Source organism: Bos mutus, chromosome 1, assembly GCF_027580195.1.
Source record: "Bos mutus isolate GX-2022 chromosome 1, NWIPB_WYAK_1.1, whole genome shotgun sequence".
NCBI classification, from domain to species: Eukaryota; Metazoa; Chordata; class Mammalia; order Artiodactyla; family Bovidae; genus Bos; species Bos mutus.
In genome coordinates this window covers 101,216,067-101,242,636 of record NC_091617.1, presented here as the reverse complement: position 1 = coordinate 101,242,636, position 26,570 = coordinate 101,216,067, and the positions used below count along the sequence as shown (strand labels likewise).

At 33.4% G+C, this 26,570-nt stretch overlaps 1 protein-coding gene across 1 annotated transcript in view; it reads right to left on the bottom strand.

Moving 5' to 3' along the window:
* The window catches only part of SI (sucrase-isomaltase), a 113,407-nt gene that overhangs the window by 21,022 nt on the left and 65,815 nt on the right, over positions 1–26,570 (bottom strand). Inside the window, exons 27-43 of the mRNA XM_005895337.3 lie at positions 26,296–26,464; positions 24,617–24,713; positions 24,399–24,511; positions 24,185–24,310; positions 22,591–22,719; positions 20,786–20,896; positions 18,003–18,065; positions 15,943–16,059; positions 14,449–14,536; positions 13,381–13,519; positions 8,546–8,679; positions 7,599–7,633; positions 7,395–7,511; positions 4,087–4,235; positions 1,050–1,134; positions 911–967; positions 185–309 (exon numbers count right to left, since the gene is read on the bottom strand). Of these exons, the coding sequence (XP_005895399.2) occupies positions 185–309; positions 911–967; positions 1,050–1,134; positions 4,087–4,235; positions 7,395–7,511; positions 7,599–7,633; positions 8,546–8,679; positions 13,381–13,519; positions 14,449–14,536; positions 15,943–16,059; positions 18,003–18,065; positions 20,786–20,896; positions 22,591–22,719; positions 24,185–24,310; positions 24,399–24,511; positions 24,617–24,713; positions 26,296–26,464 (1,854 nt within the window). The remainder of the gene's footprint in view (positions 1–184; positions 310–910; positions 968–1,049; positions 1,135–4,086; positions 4,236–7,394; positions 7,512–7,598; positions 7,634–8,545; positions 8,680–13,380; positions 13,520–14,448; positions 14,537–15,942; positions 16,060–18,002; positions 18,066–20,785; positions 20,897–22,590; positions 22,720–24,184; positions 24,311–24,398; positions 24,512–24,616; positions 24,714–26,295; positions 26,465–26,570) is intronic.

Here is a 26,570-nt window from a genome sequence, read left to right as displayed (position 1 = left end):
CATTTGTCTTCAATCTTTCCCAGCATCAGGGTCTTTTCTAATAAGCTGGTTCTTCACATACAGGGCCAAAAAGGGGCTTCAGCAACAGTCCGTCCAATGAATATTCAGGCTCGATTTCCTTTATAATTAACTGGTTTGATCAACTTGCAGTTCAAGGGACTCTCAAGACTTACACTTCACTTACCTGTAAAATGTATTGTTAGCAGGCTCTTGACATGGTAGGATGTAACCACCACGGACATGTAGGTTTATTTCATATAAAGGAGCTGCAAATGTATGAAATGTTTCTCTGACACCAATATCTTTGCCCTGGAAATGGGACAGTTGCAAGAAAAGAACAGAAGCAATAAAAGAATCATCAGCAATACTGGTACTTGAGGGGGCACATTTATAGAATCAAATAATATACTTTTTAATTAAAAAAATAAAACCACACACATTTATTCAGGAAGTTATGTTGGTTAAAGGATAAACCACTTTATTCCTTAGTTTATTTATAGCTTTGAAATTAACTTACCACTATTTTTTGTAGTATGCACATGCAGAAAATACATGGGTGTTTGATGGGTCACAAAAGCTATTCTTGACTTGTCACATATATTATTCTTGGAAGGAATGCATTACTGCTAACAATCTTCTTGCATACTTAATAAAAGGCAATGACCTTTTTGTGCACAATGTACAATTTTGAAATTTATTTAGTAAAATAAATCCATGACTATATAACAATCTATGGCACAAAAAATTAACTCTCTCACTGTTTGTTAATTTGATTCAGATATAATTGGTAAGAAACATCTTACTCTTTTTAAATGGAAAGGAAAATAAATATGTCATTATTAAAAAGGCTATAATCAAGATGTTACTCATTTATATTTTGTCAGTCCCCCAGAATTCTTTAATTACTTACTGTATGGTAATCAAACCACCGAGCATTAGGGACATAGCCTTCTACAGTGTCAACGTACTGGAATTTAAAAATATAGTCATTAAAAACATATATACCAAAGAATATTATTTTGTGAACAAAAATATATGATGGGACTTACAGGTTCCAATACAGGAGTAACCATAAATGCTGGACCCCACAGAAACTGTTTGAATATATCCCAGGTTGGTTTTTCATTTAAAAACCTGGATAAAATATATACAAAGTTAAATCAAAGACATTTAGCTCTTCTAAATACAATAAAATAATTATTAAAATCATATTTTGAACTATGGACTTTTGTGGATTGAAATGCAAATCAAACTATAAAAGATCAAAAACAATTTCATCACTTGGAATTCAATATGTGAAAGTCATTCAGTCATGTCCAACTCTTTGTGACCTTATGGACTATACAGTCCATGGAATTCTCCAGGCCAGAATCCTGGAGTGGGTAGCTATTCCCTTTTCCGGGGATATTCCCAACCCAGGGATTGAACCCAGGTCTCCGGCATTGCAGGCAGATTCTTCACCAGCTGAGCCACCAAGGAAGTCCTGGAATTCAATATGCAGTGGTACAATATTTAATGAGTAAATCTGAGTATGACTAAACCTTCTGACAAAATGCAGAGTTGCAATGGACATGTAAGACCAACTGAGTGAGAAATCTCCTTTGAAGTGAACTTACATAGGTTCAAATATTAACTTTGCCAAGTAGAAGATCAAAAACACAGGAAGCAAAGATACAAACACTCTGGAAGAAAAGTGTGAGGCTGTGAAAGTGCTGCACTCAATATGACAGCAAATTTGGAAAACTCAGCAGTGGCCACAGGACTGGAAAAGGTCAGTTTCATTCCAATCCCAAAGAAAGGCAATGCCAAAGAATGTTCAAACTACCGCACAGTTGCACTCATCTCACATGCTAGCAAAGTAATGCTCAAAATTATCCAAGCCAGGCTTCAGCAATACATGACCTATGAGCTTCCAGATGTTCAAGCTGGCTTGAGAAAAGGCAGAGGAACCAGAGATCAAATTGCCAACATCTGCTGGATCATGGAAAAAGCAAAAGAGTTCCATAAAATATCTATTTCTGCTTTATTGACTATCCCAAAGCCTTGCACTGTGTGGATCACAATAAACTGTGGAAAATTCTGAAAGAGATGGGAATACAAGACCACCTAACCTGCCTCTTGAGAAACCTATATGCAGGTCAGGAAGCAACAGTTAGAAATGGACATGGAAAAACAGACTGGTTCCAAATAGAAAAAGGAGTACGTCAAGGCTGTATATTGTCACCCTGCTTATTTAACTTTTATGCACAGTATATCATGAGAAATGCTGGGCTGGACAAAACACAAGCTGGAATCAAGACTGTCAGGAGAAATATCAATAACCTCAGATATGCAGATGATACCACCCTTAAGGCAGAAAGTGAAGAGGAGCTAAAAAGCCTCTTGATGAAAGTGAAAGAGGAGAGTGAAAAAGTTGGCTTAAAACTCAACATTCAGAAGACTAAGATCATGGCATCTGGTCCCATCACTTCCTGGGAAATAGATGGGGAAACAGTGGAAACAGTGTCAGACTTTATTTTTGGGGGCTCCAAAATCACTGCAGATGGTGACTGCAACCATGAAATTAAAAGACGCTTACTCCTTGGAAGGAAAGTTATGACCAACCTAGATAGCATATTCAAAAGCAGAGACATTACTTTGCCAACAAAGGTCCATCTAGCCAAGGCTATGCTTTTTCCAGTGGTCATGTATGGATGTGAGAGTTGGACTGTGAGGAAAGCTGAGGGCCAAAGAATTGATGCTTTTGAACTGTGGTGTTGGAGAAGACTCTTGAAAGTCCCTTGGACTGCAAAGAGATCCAACCAGTCCATTCTAAAGGAGATCAGTCCTGGGATTTCTTTGAAAGAAATGATGCTAAAGCTGAAACTCCAGTACTTTGGCCACCTCATGCGAAGAGTTGACTCATTGGAAAAGACTCATGCTGGGAGGGATTGGGGACAGGAGGAGAAGGGGATGACAGAGGATGAGATGGCTGGATGGCATCATCTACTCGAAGGACATGAGTTTGAGTGAACTCCGGGAGTTGGTGATGGACAGGGAGGTCTGGTGTACTGTGATTCATGATGTCGTAAAGAGTCGGACATGTCTGAGCGACTGAACTGGCCTGAACTGAACTGCTTAATTTGAGTAAATATCCTCTGCATATTTTTTACTGGTTTATGAATAGTGAAATCTAACAAATTACCTCATTCAATTACTCTGATAATATAGGGCACACAAGAAGATAAGTATATCATGATTATTTCCATTTTTTTTTCGTTTGTATATGTGTTTGTTTTTTACTTTGTGTAACATCCATAAGAAATGTATTTGCACTAAAAACAGAACATGTTAATGTTTTTGCAACTATATTCATAGAATTGAATTTCAAGATTTGGTCATATATAGTTTGCAATTTAAAGAGTAAATCCAAAACAATTTTCTATAGATAATGGGAGAAATAGGATGGTCTTCTTCAGTCAGGCATTTGTATGTGGTACATTTACTGGATTGCAGTAAACTTCAGTTAAATAAATTATAATATAGAGATAATATTACTTATTTCCAAGAATTCTCAAAAATACACAATGTAATAAGGTCTGTAAGTAATCTAAAACAATACTTGGTGTATAGTAGTTATTTCTAAAAATTATTACTTTTTAAAAACTGGTTAATGTATTTCATTTTTAATGGCACATATTGGACTGCTTTTTAGTAGATTTCCTCATGTAAATACTTATTAATCCAAAACGTACACTAAAACAACAAAAAATGTTTTAGTTTAAAATATTTTATATTGAAGTGAAAGTAGATTGGAAAGTGAAAGTCAAGGTCGCTCAGTCATGCTGACTCTTTGCTATCCCATAGACTACTCTTTGCTATTCCATGGGGAGTCCATGGAATCCCCCAGTCCAGAATACTGAAGTCGATAGCCATTCCCTTCTCCAGGGGATCTTCCCAACCCAGGGTTTAAATCCAGGTCTCCCGCATTGCAGGCAGGTTCTTTACCAGCTGAGTCATCAGGGAAAGCCCATTTTATATTGATTATTGAATAAAACAAAGAAAAGCTATTCTCTTTGTGGTAGGAAAAAAATAATGTGAACTTACTCATGCAAAAGGGGTCGGATAACAGTGCCACCATGAGCATGAATTTCATACATCTGTGTATAGAAGTAGGGCAATAAAGTGTATCTAATATTTAGAATATCCCTTGACATTGCAGAAAAAGTTTTATTCCAGGAAGCAGGATCTTGTCTCTGAAACAAAGCAAAATGAAATAGTCATAAGCTCCAGTCCTTGGTTAAATCATAATTTTCAAATACATATTTGAAGGATAAAAAGTATGGAATAATTTGAATCACCATCATATGCTATATACATTCTTCACAAAATTCTTCTGGAGTAATATTTCTATCTCTTATGATGGAAAGACAGAGCATAATATTAACACTCTAATAAGAAAATGCAAATTAAGCCCATACATGATTTCATGTAGGTGAACCTACTTAAAGAGTAGTTTATATTTGAATAGGTGACAATTACCCTTGTCAACTGTGGTGATACTCACTATATGATGAAAAATCTAGGGGAGAAACAGAATGCTATACAAAAGTGGATTGAAATAGAGACATGCAAAGTCCATCACAATAACCCTGCACACTGTGATCTCATGAGAAATGAATAAACTATGGTACTGAAGAATTAATAGTATAGGAAAAGGAGAGGATCAAATTACTATTGCATAACAAAAAAGAACATGCCCACCAAATCTGCTCTGGAATCACTCTCCAGGTAAAAAGCCTAAAATTGATACTTGAAAGTTAAAAACTTCTCAATAATGTTATTATGGGCTTCCCTGGTGGCTCAGTGGTAAAGACTCTGCCTGCCAATGCAGAAGACTCAAGAGACGCTGGTTCAATCTCTGGGTCAGGAGGATTCACTGGAGGAGGAAATGGCAACCCGCTTGAGTATTCTTGATTGGGAAATTGCCTGGTGGGCTATAGTCCATGGGGTTGTACAACCCATGCACGCACCCAAACAATGTTATTGCACTTACTGGTTAAAAAATAATAATTGATTACTATCTTCCATTCTACTTTATACCAAGGGAACAAACAAGACTGCCACATGACTGCAGGGGACAAAACTTTCAATGTTTTTTGTGGTTATCAACAGGAACAGAGTTTTTAAGAGTGGTATCCTATCTATGAAGATTCCAACTTTTCTAGATTCCAGTAGTAAAAATGTTTGAATGGTGACCAACTGTTACATTGGTACATGTAGAATTGGAATAGGCAACCTTGAAAGTACAATGATCCAATAACTATTAAGCTCTGTCTTCTCCTACTGTTAGCAGTTTCCAAGTCAAGTTAGAAGAAAGAAGCAAAGACCATATCTGTTGCATACTAACTTTGTTGACATTATTTCAGTTTTTAAATGCTGAAAATAAGCATTTAATCCTAAACCATACATCCCTGAATTCAATTATACTACCTCCTAAACTTGAGACTTCTGTTCTTCACATTTTCGTTCAGAAATACTTCACCCTTTCCAACTCCATAGTCTTAAAAACTCCAGGCACATTCCCACCTTGTGGTCTTTCACTTGTTCCCCTGACTTGAAATTCATCCCCATATGTTTAAATTTGTTTCTTTCCCCAACTCAAGTCTCTGCTCTAATGCTAATGTCACTTTATCCAAGAGGACTTCCCTGAGCACCCCCTCTAAAACAGAACCCTCATAAATCTTTATCATTTAGCTTACTCCCTCATATGACTTATTTGGACTTGCTCTTCTATAATATATTATATATAATATACTACAACTACTAAGTCACTTCAGTCATGTCTGATTCTGTGTGACCCTAGAGACGGAAGCCCACCAGGCTCCCCTGTCCCTGGGATTCTCCAGGCAAGAACACTGGAGTGGGTTGACATTTCCTTCTCCAATGCATGAAAGTGAAAAGTGAAAGTGAAGTCGCTCAGTCGTGTCCGACCCTCATCAACCCCACGGATTGCAGCCTTCCAGGCTCCTCCATCCATGGGATTTTCCAGGCAAGACTACTGGAGTGGGGTGCCATTGCCTTCTCTGTATATGTAATATATATGTATATAAAATTGTCTATCATCTCTATCCTTCCTGCATTATATAAATCATATAGCGCAAGGACTTTGTAAATTATTAAATAATAGATTTTCAATGAATTCCTCTTGAATAAAAGAAGAATTAAGGAATTACTAAAGAACCCCTGTTTAGGATTTTATTCATTCAAGCCTCAGTCTCCCAATAATACAGCATTCTGAATTGCATTATTGACATAATGTTCTCCTGTTAAAATATTCCTATCTTATCAACTTCTCTATTGCCCAACTTAGTATAAATTATTACAAAGAATTACAAATTCTCCCAAAATGTAGACTCATACTGCCTTTAACCTTGTATATATTTTCATTTTGTAATATAAATTTTTCCTTCTATTCTGACTAAAATTTCCCAGAGGTGACATGAAGAATTCACAACACATGATGAACTCTACCATTCAGTTATTATGGCTAGAGTGCATCCTTAAAAGACCAACTCCATCTACAATTCTTCCATGAGGTGCATTTTGATAATTTATCTTTTTTTCTATATTTTTTCACCAAAAGTGAATATCACAAAATTTAGCACTTAGTTAGATACTATCTTCAATTGTTTATACTTTTCCATGAGCTGTGTGCTAAGTCGCTTCAATCGTGCCCAACTCTTTGCAACCCTATGGAACATAGCCCTCCAGGTTCCTCTGTCCATGGGATTCTTCAGGCAAGAATACTGGAGTGGGTTGCCAACCTCCTCCAGGGGATCTTCCAGCCCAAGGACTGAACCCACTTTTCTTATGTCTCCTGAACTGGCTGGCAAGTTCTTTACCACTAACGCCACCAACCACCTCACTCAAAAAGTTCTTCCAGTTTAGTGAAGTATATATAAAGTATATAGTGCTACCACATATAAATTAGTTCTCATGATTCCCTTTTCCTTTTATTTCTTCTCAACTCATTTTTAAAATGTTTGCTGTTTAAACTTGCCAATTTCACGCATTGATACTAATATTTTAAATGACTTTTTCTAATTATTTAGGTTGAAGTCAATTTTTTTTTATTGTTCTATCCAGGTTTGTAAGGATTTCCAGAAGCAGTTTTTGCCCTGGCTTCCACAAAATTATATAGAGCAGCAGTACATATGCCAGCCAACCAAGTCTTAAACCCCAAAGTATAAAGAAAACCCAAATCAGAAAATTCTTAAACTGATGGGCTTAGATGCCCTCAGTAAATGTAAAGAGATTCAAAGCTGGAAATCAGCCAGGAAGGGTGAATTCTTGTCAAAGATGCTTAAGGTTAGTGGGACAAAGGAATGAGAGTAAATGCAGTAATTACATACTCTAGTAAATGCACTGTTGTGATTTCTTGCATATGGATAAAATGCTCCAAGTTGCATCCAGCGGGCACAAAGCTGATATTCTGAATTGTTGAAGAAACCACAGATATCTGCTCCAGTCTAAAATACAGTTATATTTAATGAATGTTAATAGTATGTTTTTTAATATTCACAAGTGATGAAGATAAGAGGAATGGAGCTACTTACATATGACATTCCAAAGAGACTAAATTCCATCATACCTAAAAATTAGAAAAGAAAATTGTAGAAATCAATATTTTGATATTTGCTTTTTTCTATTTATTTTTTCTAAAACTGACCTCTAATTCAATAAAACAGCTTTTCAGATTAATACACTTTTTATTTTTTCTTCCTATAAAATGTATGCATTTTTTTACTTTATAGTGTTAATGACATTTATAAAAATAAGACTCTGATTCTTTCAAGATGACACATTTAGATCACAAAACTGTTATGAACAATAGTATAAGAATATGTTAATGGCTTCTTTGGTTTTATTATTAAAATAAAAGGCTGTTTCTGTAATTATTTTGCCATAGATCTTATCATCTGAAACAAACTGAATTATCCTTATTAGACAAAATCCCCTGAGGAGTGATCATTTTCATGAAATAGAATGTATGTGAATTTCCAGCTCTCCTTTTAAAGGAATATTTCTAAACATTGATTAAATGTTTTCCTTGAATCCTAATATAAATATAAAGAATATTTAAGTCTGTATCTGAAACTGAAAAATAATGCCTTTAACAAAATAATATTTTATTTACTCTTTATTCAAAGATAGTCAGAAAACTTTAAAAGTTTGTTTGAGATGTTTCATACTTTAGCATCTACAAGATATTCTTATTCCCTAGACTCTAGAATTTCTATCCATTTCTTTTCTTAGTTCTATATGTTATCTTTCCATTTCTGCCCTTTCACAAAAGGAAACTGAGACCAAAAGAGACAAAATTATTTTCTCAAAATAAGCTAAACCCTGCTTTCTGGCCCACTGCTTTTTCATTATGCTATTTGTCAGAGAACATGGTGCCAAAAGCATATTCAAAGGACTTATAAAGTATATGAACTAGCAACAGTGAATAGCTAATACAAACTTCAAAAGAATAATGAGAAAGATGGTGACTCTCACATACCAATGATAGATTTTTCCAAATTGTCCCATGTTGCATAGTTGTCTCCAAGCCAGTGTCCTGACCATCGTCCAGCAGAGGGATATGTGGAACGAGAAATAATAATTCCTCTTTTGCCAGTTGCCTTTTGCAATGCACTAATATAGATGGAGAGGAACTATGAGTTCTTATAATATATGAGATATTTTTTTCATATATTTCTACATAAGACTACTTCCTTAAACAAAAAAGTATTTTATTTATGGTGTCTATGCCCCCAATCCCTCCCAGCATCAAAGTCTTTTCCAATGAGTCAACTCTTCGCATGAGGTGGCCAAAGTACTGGAGTTTCACCTTTAGCATCATTCCCTCCAAAAAAATCCCAGGGCTGATCTCCTTCAGAATGGACTGGTTGGATCTCCTTGCAGTCCAAGGGACTCTCAAGAGTCTTCTCCAACACCACAGTTCAAAAGCATCAATTCTTTGGCACTCAGCTGTCTTCACAGTCCAACTCTCACATCCATACATGACTACTGGAAAAATCATAGCCTTGACCAGATAGACCTTTGTTGGCAAAGTAATGTCTCTGCTTTTAAATATGCTATCTAGGTTGGTCATAACTTTCCTTCCAAGGAGTAAGCATCTTTTAATTTCATGGCTGCAGTCACCATCTGCAGTGATTTTGGAAACCCCAAAAATAAAGTCTGACACTGTTTCCACTGTTTCCCCATCTATTTGCCATCTAACTCCAAGAGTTGGTGATGGACAGGGAGGCCTGGTGTGCTGCAATTCATGGGGTCGCAAAGAGTCAGACACGACTGAGCAACTGAACTGAACTGAACTGATGCTGTCTCTTGCTATAGCTAGCTCTTTACAAGTGAGTCTTCTCTCTTATACTATAAAATCCTCACAAACATGGAAGACATCTTTTTTCCCTTCCAACATTTAGCAGAACAACATGCCTAAGTGGCCCTTTTGCTATTTGACCAGTGAATACAAGCCAACTATTGATATTATCAACTCAATTAATTATATTGTGAGCTTTGGAATTAACTCATTTCATTCTACTTAAACAGGTTCTCTTAATAAAGTTTAGGCCCTATTAATGCTTCAACTCTTATTTATAATTTGTCAACAATTAATCTCCATATCACTCTGCAGAGAATCTTTGCTATAATACTCCCTGTTTTAGAGGGTAGTTTTAAGACAGAAAGGCTTCTCTAGGTCTTAAAAATTTTTTTAAAAATTAAAAATAGTTATTCTATTTTAAGCATAGAATCTCTCCAAAGCCAGATCTCAAAAGAATGGTTTTAAAAATTAGATTATATATTTTTATTTTCCTCTCTTTTCAGCCTTTGAAGAACAAGTTTATTGACTTTATTATTTATTTAAAATATATGCTAGTGTTAAGAATAATACAATATATTATCTGTATCTCTCTATTATAATTATAAATGTACAAAAAAAAAAAAACACTATTGTATTAGTTATAAAAATAATTGCTTTTATTTTATTATTCAAAATAAATAGTATATGAATAGGGACTATAGAACTATATTGGAAAAATATTTCAAATTCTTAGGCATATTTGTAACCTACAGGCATGTTATCAACTGTATGTAATCATTTCCTTGTTAAAGATGGATCACAGTGTGTACTGATTTCTTTATACATAAAAATTCTTCAATGAGACCTTGAGACTCTGGAGGTTTAAGGAATGCCTTAATCTTCTTTGTACTCCTTATACCTAATATAGTGCTTGGCATATAATTAATTTTTGAATTAATATCTCAAACTTATAGGAAACAAAATTATTGAAACTGAAATAATGAAACTGAAAATGGTACAGTCTGAATAACTTGAAGAAAAATATTATGCTTTTCATTCTTTCAGTTTTTTCCAATGTTAAAAAGTCTTACTCTCCATCATTTGTTTAAATGTAATTTATTTATAGCATCCTTTTACATTTGCAAGATCTTTAAATGTATAATGACTATATTTAATCTCTATAATAGCTGAGAGTTCAACAATTTTATTCTCATTTAACTGAAAAAGTTAAATAATAAGAAAGTACTTAAAAGATATGAAAAGTCTATGGCTATGCATAAATTGAGCTATTTAACTCAACATTTAAAATCTATTAATCTTTTAATTTAAACAACAAATATGGTTAAACTTTTACTGAAAGATTTTATGTACAAGAACAAAATTAATATTAAATGGATGTTCTTTGGAAAACTGTACCGATATCTTCCTCATAATGCTATTTGAGAGCTGAAAATGGATTTTAACTTCCCCAAATAACTTATAACGTATCATATAACAACATACCAACTATCTGGAGATTTACCTAATTTTTCCCTGAATTTATTTATACAATTTTAATAGCTGTGGTAAGATAAAACTGGTTCACTTAGATGTACTAAACATTGCACAGTGTGTCAGGAACCATGCTAGATTCTGTAATGTGCTCCAGAAATTCAATTTATTTTGCTCTGTGGAAAAAAAAATTTTTTTTCATTTCCCTTAAAGTACATACATTCATCTCAAGTTATATAAGTTTTGCTAATGGGTTCACCAGTCACCTCTCAATATTTCTGTTATTTTTAATATCTATAGTTTTATGGTAAAGTGAGGTTAGGGAAGGATAATTGTGCTCCATATTATGTTCCAGTAGGGTTAACTGAAGAAGCATTTGTCTCAATAAAAAAGTATTACTCTTAAGAAATACATCTACTAGTTTTTCTGAATGCCCTTACATTGGGATTTAGTGAACAAATCTATAGTCAGTCATTCATGTAATAATATCTTAAACAATTCACCTATTCTAGGTTGAAAAGAGTTTGGTCCTGGAAATAAGATGTGTGTTTCGCTAAATGAGGAAATATTACCCATACCCTTTACTGCAAAATGCTTTTCATTCTTTTACCAACTTTAGCCATCTACTAGATTACCGGTTTTCAATCCTGGATGCTCATTACAACCCCCTAGAGAACTGTCTTATGATCTAGCAATCCCACTGCTGGGCATACACACTGAGGAAACCAGAAGGGAAAGAGACACGTGTACCCCAATGTTCATCACAGCACTGTTTATAATAGCCAGGACATGGAAGCAACTTAGATGTCCATCAGCAGATGAATGGATAAGAAAGCAGTGGTACATATACACAATGGAGTATTACTCAGCCATTAAAAAGAATACATTTGAATCAGTTCTAATGAGGTGGATGAAACTGGAGCCTATTATACAGAGTGAAGTAAGCCAGAAAGAAAAACACCAATACAGTATACTAACGCATATATATGGAATTTAAAAAGATGGTAACAATAACCCTGTGTACGAGACAGCAAAAGAGACACTGATGTATAGAACAGTCTTATGGACTCTGTGGGAGAGGGAGAGGGTGGGAAGATTTGGGAGAATGGCATTGAAACATGTATAATATCATGTATGAAACGAGTTGCCAGTCCAGGTTCGATGCACAATACTGGATGCTTGGGGCTGGTGCACTGGAACGACCCAGAGGGAGGGTAGGGGAGGGAGGAGGGAGGAGGGTTCAGGATGGGGAACGCAGGTATACCTGTGGCGGATTCATTTTGATATTTGGCAAAACTAATACAATATTGTAAAGTTTAAAAATAAAATTAAACTAAAAAAAATTAAAAAAAATAAAAAATTCAGATTCTTGGGCTACAGTTCAGATTAATTAAAATCAGAATTTATATAGTACAAGAATCTCCAATTTGGTACTATATTTAAAATAGATGACCAACAAAGGTCTACTGTATAGAACAGGGAACTCTACTTATATTCTATTAACCTAAATGGGAAAAGAAACTGAACCACTTTGCCATACACCTACAAATAGCACAACATTGTTAATATGTTGTGTTATATGCTCCAATATAAAATAAAATTTAAAAAATATCCAGTTGATTACAATGTGTAGTTAAGAACCAATGATCTAGAGTTGCACTGTGTAATTTGGTGACCATAAGCCACATGGTACTGTTTAATTTAAATTTATGAAAATTAAATAAAATGTAAAATTATTTTCCTGAGTTACACTAGCCATATTGTTCAACAATCATATATGGCCGGTAGCTACCATATTGAACAATCCAGAATTATAGAACATTTGTATCATTGCAGAAAAATCCATTGCACAGTGTTAATAGAGACTTGATATTTAAAGAATTGACTATGTTTCATCATTATTAGCCTCATATAAGAATTTGTTTAATAGAGCTATTAGTGGGCTTCCCAGATGTTGTGGTGATAAAAAATCCATCTGCCAATTCAAGAGACATGGGTTCAATCCCTGGGTTGAGAAGATGCCCTGGAATAGGAAATGCAACCCACTCCAGTATTCTTGCCTGGAAAATTCCATGGACAGAAGAGCCAGGCAGGCTACAGTCCATGGGGTCGCAAAGAGTCAAACATGACTGAGCACAAGTATGATTATTAAAGTTTGAGAAGCTCAAAGTCAATTACATAGTTTCTTATTTGCTAATAATAGATTTAAATAGCAGATTTAGCCTAGCATTTGTGCTTTAATTAATGACATCAAACTATATATTTTTTACTCAAATATTCATTAAAAATTATTCTTTGAGCACTTACTATTCCTGAGGCATTGTGCTACTATGAGCTGAGTACATGCTTGGGAACAAAATAAAATGATTCAGGGTCCTTTGGGAATAGGATGAAAATTTAAAATAAATATACAGAGAGAGAGAGAAACTATTCTAAGTGCTTTGAATGGCCAAGTAAGGTAAGGTCATCAGGGAAGGACTCAAAGTAGGAACATTAATATCTAACAAATAATAGAAAGGATGATTATGAAAATTGCTTACTCATAAGTTGGTTTCAGCTGTGACCATCCATATAGATTGTGAACATCATAATGCAAAACAGATGATCCATCACTAAGAATCTGCTCTGTTTCCATACACACGGTTCTGAAATGTAATCCATCAGTTCTTTTTGTGAGTTCTAGGGAGAATCAATGAAAAAACATTAATATGTTATAAAGTCATCTATATTGAAATGTGGAACCTGTAGTCATAAGCTATTTTGGTAAAACATTAATCACTGTTTGAAAAAGAGTACTTTTTAACCAATTGTGCACTTTGTTTATGCTAATTTTAAATTAAAAACTGGTCTGCAATTGTAAGTGATTGCAATTACAATTGTGACTGGAAAATATGTGCAAAATTTTACTTTATTTAGTAACAAAAATGTTAATAATATGAATTCATAAAACCATGAAAAATGTACTTCTTAAAATCTACTATATTTTACGCATTTAGATGAGAAATACTGATTAAATAGATTTTTTTAAAAAAGACTCCATTTGCTAACATAAAGCCCTGGGATAAAGAGCCAGGCAAATGCTACAATAGCACTATCTCTTGTTCCAATTTTTTCTCAGTTTCAGATTAAAATTTTCAGAGCTTTTATGCAGTTTACTGACTATGTAGGAGTATATGGATGAATGCCAAAAGACTGTACTTTTCTCTCCTAGGTCAGGGACAACCAAGGAAGTGTTGTTAGCATTCTTTCACTTTTTCCCTAGTGAAGAAAAACTTAAAAAAAAAAAAAAGCTTTATGAAAGATTTAAAGATTTTTATTCAAACAATACTAAGGATTCTCAAATCTGAGAAGATTCATAAGAAAATCAAAATAATCAAATTTAGAAATGTATTCATATAGGTAAAGCATATTTCTTGACTTTTTTTTTCCTCAAAGTAATGTTAGATGATCTAGATGATATTGGTAATGAGCTGAGGTGTAGTCCAGTGTGCAAATGGGTAGTGAGAATTGAGAATGTGAATCCTGTTCTCTAAATCATAAAGTATATAAACCTGATAAATAAATGATAATAACATGATAACATCAAAGGTATAACGGCAATATTGTACCTGGGAAATAAGGTGGATAATTCAGCTCTGCATTTCTGCATTGATTAGTAGTTGTTCCATTTACAAAACTTGATGGTTCATTCATATCCTTAAAGAGAGAAAGAAAAGTAAACAAAAAACAAATTTAGGGCTTATCTTCTTAAAAGAACTAATTCAGGAACTCAATAAATTGAAATAGCATATCCAAATAACAACACTTTTAAAAAGCAAAAATATAAGACAATCTCAACAATACCAAAGAATTTTGTTTAGCTCAATATTTCTTAACATTTTACAGTTCATGTCTCCTTTTTTAAAATATAAAATGTCCTATTTTCCTCTGTAGATAAAACCTACATGTAAAAGTAAATTGTTTTCTGTGTTTCTAGACATAAAACTAAATTATAATAGTGTATATTTTTTTCCCTCCACTTCTGCCCTGGAACTTTGTATAATTTTTATTTTTGAAAAATTGCTTGTGGTTTTTAAAACTTCAAGATATAGTTTATAAATACAGAAAACTTCAAAAAGTCTCTATTGAATACACATCTTAGTAGCCACATATAAAGGGACCATCGTATAAATATATAAATTAGTTGCCAGTTAAAGGTGAGGAGGAAATGGCAACCCACTCCAGTATTCTTGCCTGGAGAATCCCATGGACAGAGATGCATGGTGGGCTATAGTCCATGGGGTCGCAAAGATTTGGACGCAACAGAAGAAAATAACACACACATTTAAAGGTGATTCCTTTAGCATAAAAAGGTTATTTTTTCTGGAACAAGATATAATTCTTAGGGATTATTTAATAAAATCCCTTATAGTGCACAACTTTATACATAAAATAAAATTGTATTTCCATTAATTTAAAAAATACATACTTTTATATCCTCAAGGCTTGTACTTAATATCACCTCTATAATTTTTTTTAATTCAAAAAGCAAATAAATTAATGCAGACATGCTGAAAAATCAACAGATAAGTTCACCTACAAAAATCTAGAGAAGTATTATGTAAAATATCCTGTATTAAATGTTTACTTGTGATATAGTAAATTCATCTTATGTTATCTCAAAATGTTATTACTAAAACTCTTATATCAACACTTTAAAGTTACACATAAAATTAGAAAATTATTTAAAGGATGATTTTGCTACATCTGTAAGAGACTATGACTTCTTAAACCAAAGACTGACAGTTGAGTGTAAGATTTATTCCTACATTAAATGAAAATAAAATAAATATTTATAAGCACTTATAAATCATTAAAGAGACTACTTTGGTTTCTTGGTAAAGTTGAAATTCAATTTTAATATTCAGCAAAAAACAGCCAAATACTTGAATTGTTAAAACTGCATTTTATCAGTTCTTTGCATAAGAAAATTCTACAGAAAAAAATGAGTGAGATAATTTCATAAAGAATACTTTGTTAAGATTATTAGAACTTAGTAAAATTTTTGCATAATCAGTACACAATAAATAACTTAAAATATAAATTTCTCAAAGTTTACTTACAATCCACAATCCATCAAACTTCATCTGGTTATTATAAAAATCTATAATTTCCCTTGCCCACCACTCTGCTGTGGAATTCCTGAAGAAATCTGGAAAAGCTGCATGAGCTTTGATAGCCTGTAAAAACAAAAATTAGACCAACATGTAGAAAGTCATAAAAGAAATCTTATATTTCAGTAAGACATTTATCTATCAGATTCATAAATTGTGAACAAGTGATAGTAAAGGCAGCTTGATCTCAACCCTAATGAATGAATATCCATGATCATCCTCCAACAACCAAGTCCATGTGTGTCCTTAAATCTAAACTGAGTTTCTCATAGACAACATATATATAACTTACAAACTGTTAGCTAGACTAAGAAAAAAGAGAAAGTTAAATAAAATCAGATATGGAAGATGAGAATTACAACTGATGTCACAGAAATAGAAAGGATGGTAAGAGGCCACGATAAATAATTATACAACAGACTAGATAGCCTAGAAGAAATGGACACATTCCTAGTTTCACACAAACTAACAATATCTGATGAGTAGATATACGAGCATCCTCAACCAAACTATTAGCAAAACACATTCAACAGCTCATCAAAAGGATCATACACCATGAATAAGTGGGATTTTTCCCTGTGAGGCAAGGATTATATAACACACAAAAATCAATTACTGTGATACAGCATATCAACAGAATATATGGTAAAAATCACATGGTCATATCAATAACAGTGCTTCCCCAGTGGCTCAGTGGGTAAAGTATCCCCTGCAATGCAGGAGCCACAGGAGATGCAGGTTTGATCCCTGGGTCAGGAAGATCTCCTGGAGAAGGAATTGACAACCCACTCCAGTATTCTTGCCTGAAAAATCCCAAGGACAGAGGAGCGTGGTGGGCTATAATCCAAAGGGTCCCAGAGTCAGACATGACTGAATGACTAAGCATAAGCATATCAATAAACAATGCAGAAAATATATTTGATAAAATTCAACACTTTTTCATGATAAAAACAAAAAACTCCCAACAAATTAGGAATAGAAAGAAATTACCTTAACATGATGAAGACTATATATTAAATGCCCAAAACTAATATCATACTCTTTAGGAAAACACTTTCAGTTTTCTAGTTCAAATAAGAAACAAGATAAGGCTTCTCACTCTCACCACTTCTATTTAACATAGTCCTAGCCAGAATACCTAGACATAAATAAGGGGGAAAGAAGCATGCTAATCAGAAAAAAGAACTGAAAGTGTCTCTGTTGTAGATGATGTAATCTTAGAAATCCCTAAAGAACACACACACACAAAACTATTAGAATTAATAAATAGGTTCAATAAAGTTGGCAGAATACAAAATCTACATGCAAAAATCAGTTACACATCTGTACACTAACAATAAACTATTTGAAAGGAAAATTAGGAAAGTAATCCAATATATAATAGCAATAAGTAATAGTAAAGTACTTAGAAATAAACGACTAAGGAAATAAAAGATTTGTACACTAAAAAATATAAAACATTACTGAAAGATATCTAAGAAGAAACAGACAAATAGAAAGGAAACCAAAGTTCATGGACTGAAATAATACTGTTAAAATATCCACAGTACTGAAAGTAACCCATAGATTCAATGTAACCCCCATCAAAATCCCAATGACATATTTTACAGAAACAGAAAAAACAAGCTTCCAACTTATTTGGAACCACAAAAGGCCTTGAATAGTTCCTTAATCATAATAATCTTGAGTAAGTAGAACAAAGCTGAAGGCATTAGGTTTCCTGATTTCAAGATATATTCCAAAGCTACAGTAGTGAAAAGCATGGTCTTGGCATAAAAATAAACATATAGGCCAACCGCAGAGTTAAAGAGCCCAGAAATTGATCCACACATGTATAGTTAACTGATCTTTGATAAGAGTGCAAGAATATGCAATGAGGAAAGTATAGTCTCTTTAGCTAATGGTGCTGGAGAAACTGGATATTCACATGCAGAACAGTGAAATCTCTAATTATTAAATCTAAGTGCTGAATTTCTTTTAGTTCTACAATTAATCAATATGAAACTTACATTAGCAGCTTCATCTTCAGTTAGACTTTCATCTATTGTCACATTAGGCAAATCTGGCCAAACCTACAAAAAGAGAAGAAATGAGAAACCAGTTCAAAATAAATTCAGTGTGGTATGACTTTTGTAAATAAAGTTTTATAAGCAAATAATAAAAAATAATTCCTTCAATTATTTGCTTAGTTTGTGTTTTGGCATATGTATCATTTGGAAACTATTTCCATTTTCCATATTAATCTTTTTAATATGACAAATAAAAAAAATCCAACCTTGGTGTAGGTAGTGATTTTGAAAACAATGCGTGTAACCAAATTGTCTAGTCAACAATTAATTTGAAACATGTACACCAAATTTAATTTAATGTGATATATTAAAATTATTTCTACACTTGCTCCAGGATAACACTTGAAAAACAAAAATATATATAGTTTTATATGAAAGGAATTGAATATCTGAGTTGAATGATGCCATACTGAGGCAAATAATCCTCTTGGTTTTCACAGTAGTACTAAAATCCTCTCACCACCATATTCCTACTCCAGTCACTGCTTCTTAGTCTACCAATGTTTCTTCTACTCCAATCACAAACACAAAACAGGACTCAGATTCAATCATGCCAAAAGCTCTGGGATTTAAATCTATGTTGTAGAAAGTAGAATCCACAGAAGGGTAATTACATATAAGAGATTAGTTGCTGATAGAGAATAGTGCTTAAAAGGTAGTAAAATGAAAAAATGTACAAAAATATAGAATTAGAAGAAAGTAGGAGGGAAATAATCCCTTTTTTTTAAATTAATTTTATTTTATTTTTAAACTTTACATAATTGTATTAGTTTTGCCAAATATCAAAATGAATCCACCACAGGTATACATGTGTTCCCCATCCTGAATCCTCCTCCCTCCTCCCTCCCCATACCATCCCTCTGGGTCGTCCCAGTGCACTAGCCCCAAGCATCCAGTATCGTGCATTGAACCTGGACTGGCATCTCGTTTCATACATGATATTTTACATGTTTCAATGCCATTCTCCCAAATCTTCCCACCCTCTCCCTCTCCCACAAAGCCTTTTAATAATCAATATTCTATACTTGCATGTTTCTTAAAGCATTGTGATTTTTCACCTTTACCACAGAATTTTTTCTATTTTATCTTTATCTTTTTATTTTGAAATACTCTCAGACTTATAGAAAAGTCACAAACAATATACCTGGTATTTTTCTATACCCTTCACCATGCTTCTCTTAATAGTAATATATTTATAACCACTGTACAATTATCAAAACCAAGAAGTTAACATTAATACAATATTACTAGCTAATCTATAGGCCATGTTCAAATGTCACCACTTTTATCACTGATGTTAATATTTTTGGTCTAAGATCCAAATAGACTTGCACATTGCATTTAATTACATCTCCCACTATGGAAATTATTTTCATTTCAATTGTGACTAGTGGATTTTTTTCTTTACTCTTTAAAAAAAATGTATTCTATATTGGAGTATAGTTGATTAATAATATTGTGTTAGTTCATATACATATACATGCATCTATTGTTTCTGAAATTCTTTTCCCATTTAGGTTTTTATAGAGTATTGAGCATCTTTACTCTATGTATAAGCCAAAGGAGGATGTTTTCTACAGTGTATTAATATAATCAGATCTGAATATTATTGTCTAAATGAAATACAATGAATTATGTTCCCTGTTCAAGTAAGGAATATAGGTATAGCTTTTACAATAATGCTATGCTATGCTAAGACACTTCAGTCGTGTCCGACTCTGTGTGACCCCATAGACGGCAGCCACCAGGCTCCCCCGTCCCTGGGATTCTCCAGGCAAGAGTACTGGAGTGGGTTGCCATTTCCTTCTCCAATGCATGAAAGTGGAAAGTGAAAGTGAAGTCTCTCTGTCGTGTCCGACTCTTAGCAACCCCATGGATTGCAGCCTACCAGGCTCCTCCATCCATGGGATTTTCCAGGCAAAAGTACTGGAGTGGGGTGCCATTGCCTTCTCCGTTTACAATTATACAAGATGTTTTAAAGAGAATTACAATGTGAGAGTTGGACTGTGAAGAAAGCTGAGCACCGAAGAATTGATGCTTTTGAACTGTGGTGTTGGAGAAGACTCTTGAGAGTCCCTTGGACTGCAAAGAGATCCAACCAGTCCATTCTGAAGGAGATCAGCCCTGGTATTTCTTTGGAAGGACTGATGCTAAAGCTGAAACTCCAGTACTTTGGCTACCTCTATTCAAAGAGTTGACTCGTTGGAAAAGACTCTGATGCTGGGAGGGATTGGGGGCAGGAGGAAAAGGGGACGACAGAGGATGAGATGGCTGGATGGCATCACTGACTCGATGGACGAGAGTTTGAGTGAACTCTGGGTGATGGTGATGGACAGGGAGGCCCGGGGTGCTGCAATTCATGGGGTTGCAAATAGTCGGACAAGACTGAGCAACTGAACTGACTGACAAATATTAAATGACTTTTGTAGTATAGAATAATGAATAACCATCTTATTAGTAGTAATTTTATAATAAAACACAAAGGTACCAAGAAATATAAAAAACAAATGAAAGATGAAACGAATAGTATTTGGACATATGATGTATGAATTCTTTCTAACAGTTTGGACTGAACTCATGGAGTAGCTATTATTTTATTTATTAGCTATTAAATCATTGTATCTCTTCTTCTGAATATGCCTTAACAGTAGCTTAATTAAGTAGAAACTTTCAACAAAATAGCATTTTTACACTTATTTTATTTCAAGCTATCAATTCAATACCTTTGCCCAACAAATATCACTTGTGTTAGGCCATTTGACAAAGACATCTTTCTCCTGTCCTCTTTCAAAGGCAGGGTAAGGCTTCGTTTCATTTCCTGAAATTGCTGGATCCTAAAATGAAAATGAAATACAAAACAGGTGTCTATGATATGGAAGTATAGCCCGCTGGGTAGCTGTTATGAAATATTACAATTTTCCATTTTTAAATTATCATTGTATTGTATTATCACATAGACTGACAGATGGACTGATGGTATAAATTTTTATTTTATTTTATTTTTTAAACTTTACAATATTGTATTGGTTTGGCCAAATATCGAAATGAATCCGCCACAGGCATACATGTGTTCCCCATCCTGAACCCTCCTCCCTCCTCCCTATCCATACCATCCCTCTGGGTCATCCCAGTGCACCAGCCCCAAGCATCCAGTATCGTGCATCGAACCTGGACTGGTGGCTCGTTTCATATATGATATTATACGTATTTCAATGCCATTCTCCCAAATCATCCCACCCTCTCCCTCTCCCACAGAGTCCAAAAGACTGTTCTCTACATCAGTGTCTCTTTTGCTGTCTCATATACAGAGTTATTGTTACCATCTTTTTAAATTCCATATATATGCATTAGTATACTGTATTGGTGTTTTTCTTTCTGGCTTACTTCACTCTGTATAATGGGCTCCAGTTTCATCCACCTCATTAGAACTGATTCAAATGTATTCTTTTTAATGGCTGAGTAATACTCCATTGTGTATATGTACCACAGCTTTCTTATCCATTCATCTGTTGATGGACATCTAGGTTGCTTCCATGTCCTGGCTATTATAAACAGTGCTGCGATGAACACTGGGGTACATGTGTCTCTTTCAATTCTGGTTTCCTCAGTGTCTATGCCCAGCAGTGGGATTGCTGGATCATAAGGCAGTTCTATTTCCAGTTTTTTAAGGAATCTCCACACTGTTTTCCATAGTGGCTGCACTAGATTGCATTCCCACCAACAGTGTAAGAGAGTTCCCTTTTCCCCACACCCTCTCCAGCATTTATTGCTTGTAGACTTTTGGATCGCATCCATTCTGACTGGCGTGAAATGGTACCTCATAGTGGTTTTGATTTGCATTTCTCTGATAATGAGTGATCTTGAGCATCTTTTCATGTGATGGTATAAATTTTTGTGTTCTAGCTTGATTGTTTTTTAAATTTTTAGAAGGAAAATTTAAGAACTTTTGAAAATGTGTTAGCTATGATTATAAGCAAGATTACTAGCATTTTTGTTTTGCTTTTATTTCCCCAGTGGGATTTCTAACTGCCTAGCTTGCTTTTTGTAATGTATTGATGAAATATTCTCCCCATAGAATCACTAATTTGAAGGCAAATTTTTAAACATGACAAGCGTAAGAAGCAGTCCCAGAGAAAGATATGAGAATCTTAAAGGAATAGAAAAATCCATCATCACTTTGTGATAGTGTCTATAAACTGAGGTCAGTTTGTAGCTTGGGTGATTATTAAGAAACAGCCTGTCTTTGACTCCCAGCTTTATTTAATCTTAGGTCTCTATGGATAAACCCAAGAATGAAGGTAGCCTTGTGGCTGCCCATGTAAATGAAGTGTTAAAGGAAGAAAGGTTTAGATTTGGGAGTAGAATTCAAACTTACATGTTTCATATTTTGAAACACCTTTTCCTCCCTCATTAAGAAGAGAAATCTGAACAAAACTAATATAATAAGGCTCAGATAGAAGATGAAATACCTCCAATTAAATTAAATACAATTAAATTTAAAAAAAGAAGATAAAATATAAGTACTGACCAGGATAATAATGTACCTCATTCCCTCACTTCTTATTTTGTCAACAAACTGAGGAAGGTCATGAAATTCATCATCAATTGTAAAGTCTAGTTGCCTTTCCATGTAATCAATATCTGTGTACTGAACATCCTGAAAAATATGAGAATTGTAGTGTGGTAAGAATCAGCAGAGTGAGTTCATCACATTCTATCATGTTTATAAAAGTAATAGTAGTATGAAAGTTTCAATGCTTGAGAATTGAGTAATGTGATATTCAAGAAATAAAAATAGCATGTATAGATGCAAAATATTCTAAGAACAAGTTCATATAAATGCTATGTTTTGTTAAAAGTTCATTAAATAGTAATTCTGATTTAGAAGTAAAAATCCTTTCAAATAAGTATCTTTTGTTTTATAATTCCCAAAAGAAATAAGACATAAGAGTAAAGGACTTATGAGGTCATGAAATTATACTAAATGATAACTTGGAATTTTGTACAGTATACGGAAAAAAAGTATTGCTCTATTTCTGGAAACAAAAGGCAAATATGGGATAATTTCAATAATTCTAAAATTATAAAAGGAGAAAAAATTATTAATAAATTCATCAATTATTTTGTTATTCTTATATCATCCACCAAAGTCATTTTCAAAATAATAGCCTAAGCTTAAATAAGCAAAATATTATTTACCAGTAGATATTTACAAATATATTTACATGAATAAATGCTTGCATTATATTATTAAATCTTTAATTTAGGCCTAAAGTACTTTAAAAAATTATTTTCTGTTAAAGACAATTTCTTTTTCTAGATATTACAAAAATATGGATAGCATAGGACTAATAATGAAAAAATCTTCTTCAAAATTTTTTTTCACTTTCATATCACTACATCATTAACCTATACAATTAATTTCCTTATAATAATGTATTCAGGAACCATATGTTGGATTCTACTGTGTCTTGATGTCTTATAAATGAGACTCTACTTATTCTTCTTAGAGTGAGTTCTTATATACAAAGCATTCTAGATTTTAATATTTAAATATTACCGGGAGGATACCTGAGATTTCTTAATGTTGCTAAAAAATAAAAATCACAGGAACTGATTATTTCTGGATACTTAAAAATCTTTAGTTTCCCACACATTGAGGGAAGAGGATATTCTGCAAGCCCACTGATTCTCTATGACAGCTGTCATCAATTCCATGGCAAAAATCGTTTCACCTCAAATTGTTTTTCTTTAATTTGTTATATCAGTTGATGAAATAAGTTCACTGGATTCGTACTCTCATTTAAAAGAAGACAATAAATGTGTTTGACTACCTATGAGACACACAGTTTCTCAGAGAAAAGCAAGTGCATAGTGACTTGTTTAGCACAACTTACAGTCATAAGACTGATGAGAAAGAAGGAAAAATAATGGTATTAGCCCTTTCTTTATCCCTCTGCTAAAGACAATCAGTATAATCTGATATCCAATTCATTTGGTGCTACTAACAAACTACACATTGCTTTTTGTCAAATGTTTAAATAATTTTAAAGTGTATGTTTATTTTATTCTGCTTTTGTAGATGACATATTTAACACTGTTTTAAAAATTGATATACATACATAGGGGATCTGGGCAGCCACCATGTCATTATATACTTCTTCAACTTGTGAAGTATTTCTGTATCCATAACGACATAACTGGAATCCCAAAGCCCAATAAGGTGGCATGACTGGTTGGCCGATTACCTTTGAAAAAAAAAAATTCCTGGTGAACTAAGATAAATACTTTATATTATAAAAAAACTTTATCTCTTTTTAAAATCCACAATCATACTTCATGGTATTGCTTTGTTGTGACTTCTGGAGATGGGCCCAAAAACATATAAAAGTCCAAGATTCCTCCAATCATGCGATATGTCAGAGCAGGCATTGGCTGAAATGTAACATCTGGAAATCCAAAATATGATTAAATTTTGTCTATATATGTTATTATTTTATTTGAGTCACATAAAATATGATTTTTTAATTTAAATTTTTAAAAAATTGTTTTACCCATTGCATTGCTGTTAAGTAAGAGAACTCCATGAGCATTGTTCTCATCTTCCAGAGCCATGTAATAGGGATGAAATCCATAGGAATTAAGTTTGTACTAAAATTGAAAAAAATAAACATAATGTATATTTAAATAATAATAGCATGTGAATTTTTGTCAATGTAATATTTAAATTCACTATAAGACTGAGCCTAGGAATTTAAATATTCCTTCATTGCACAGCCAAACTATGACTGAATTAAAACAAACCCTTTTTTTTTAATTTATTTATTATTCAAACCATTAGTGCATTAGAGTATGAGAATGAATATACAAATGTGTAACACTCACAAATACTGCCAAATTAACTTACATAAAGAAACCACTGGTTTTAGAATAGTTGGGTTTCTTTCCATAGATTATGTATCTTAATTTATTTATGAATTGGTACTTCTTTTTCAATAATAGAATGTTTTATTAATGATTAAAGTGATAAGTACTCAATCTCCCTAAGTACTTAATGGGGTATCTAAGTTTCTATAATAATTCTTTTTTTCTCCTACTGAGCATTTAATTTCATTTTCAGCATCATCTTTTAATTTTTCAGAACGGAAAATCTATATGCAGAGTCATGCAATGTCAAGATTACAAAGCTTATAAGTTGATGATCCCTAATCAAATTAGTGTCATTGACCCACAATGAATCCTAGTAACTGAGTAGCTTGTGACAGAAAATTTATATATTTAAGACCAAGGTTATATGAACCTAATAGTGCCAATACTTAATGTTGAAGGGTTTTTGTTTTTTTGTTTTTTTTTTGATTCCCCAACCAAGGATCAAACTTGTGCTTCCTGCAGGGGCAGCATGGAGTTTTAACCACTGCACCACAAGGGAAGTTCCTGAAGGGTTTTAAAGAGGTAAACTTTGGTAAGACATGGTCTTTCAAACTGGAATAAATGAAAAACAGCATTCATAAGTTTGAACTATTGTGATACAAATAAAAGTTGTATGAGCACCTTAAAATAAAAAGTGGTTATGATAGTATACACATTTATAATCTCATGCTGAATATATCCTTTAAGTACACATGACATATGAAAAATGTAAATGAACTAGTATTTTTATTAAAATGTACTTTGATATATTTAGAGTAATTATAGTTAATATTAATTGTGAGAAATATATTAAATATTCATGAAATATACACCATTAATAAGACAAAACTTTGGGGAAAGTGTCATGAGCATATAAAAATATTTCCTAAACTTGTAACTAACAGCATAACCTCATAAAAATGCACAACTGCAGCTTAGGGTAACAAAGGAAAAAGTGAGAATCCAATCTTTATCTAAGGGGTAAAAAAAGAAAATTTCAAGGAGAACCTTAGCCAGTTATTTTTTAAAAGCTGAAAGTAAACATGGATTTGGCAGGGAATATTGAATCTGAATGTTCTTTCTATGCAGTTGAGAGAGTAAGCAATTGGGTCACGACCTCACTTCTCACTGTAGTCAATGATGTTATCTGATTAGTCATTTACTTTCACCTGTACTTTATTGTGACTTTTTGTTTTTCAGAAAAACACTCCAGCAACTGTCATGATTTCTAGTCCCTTTTATTGTTTCAATATTGAAATACAGGCCAACAAAGAGATGGCTGTATCTTAGTTGCCACTTATGGTAGTCAAATACTGGTACTTACACCAGGGGGTTGGTCTCTTGTAAACATTCCCCAAGTATGCCAATTCAGGTCACGCTTAAATGTTGTGTGTTCCATTTCCCCAAAACCATACACATATTCTGAAGGCAGGCGGGTAGATATCTGAATGAACTGGTTGTTAAAAGCAAAACCAGGAAGGCGAGAATCCCAACTGAAAACAAAAGAAAACAATTTTATTCCTGTATATGCATACAAATAGGATCAAAATAATAATGGTAATTCTTTCTTAGGTGATGTTAAAATCAGTAGTATTTTTC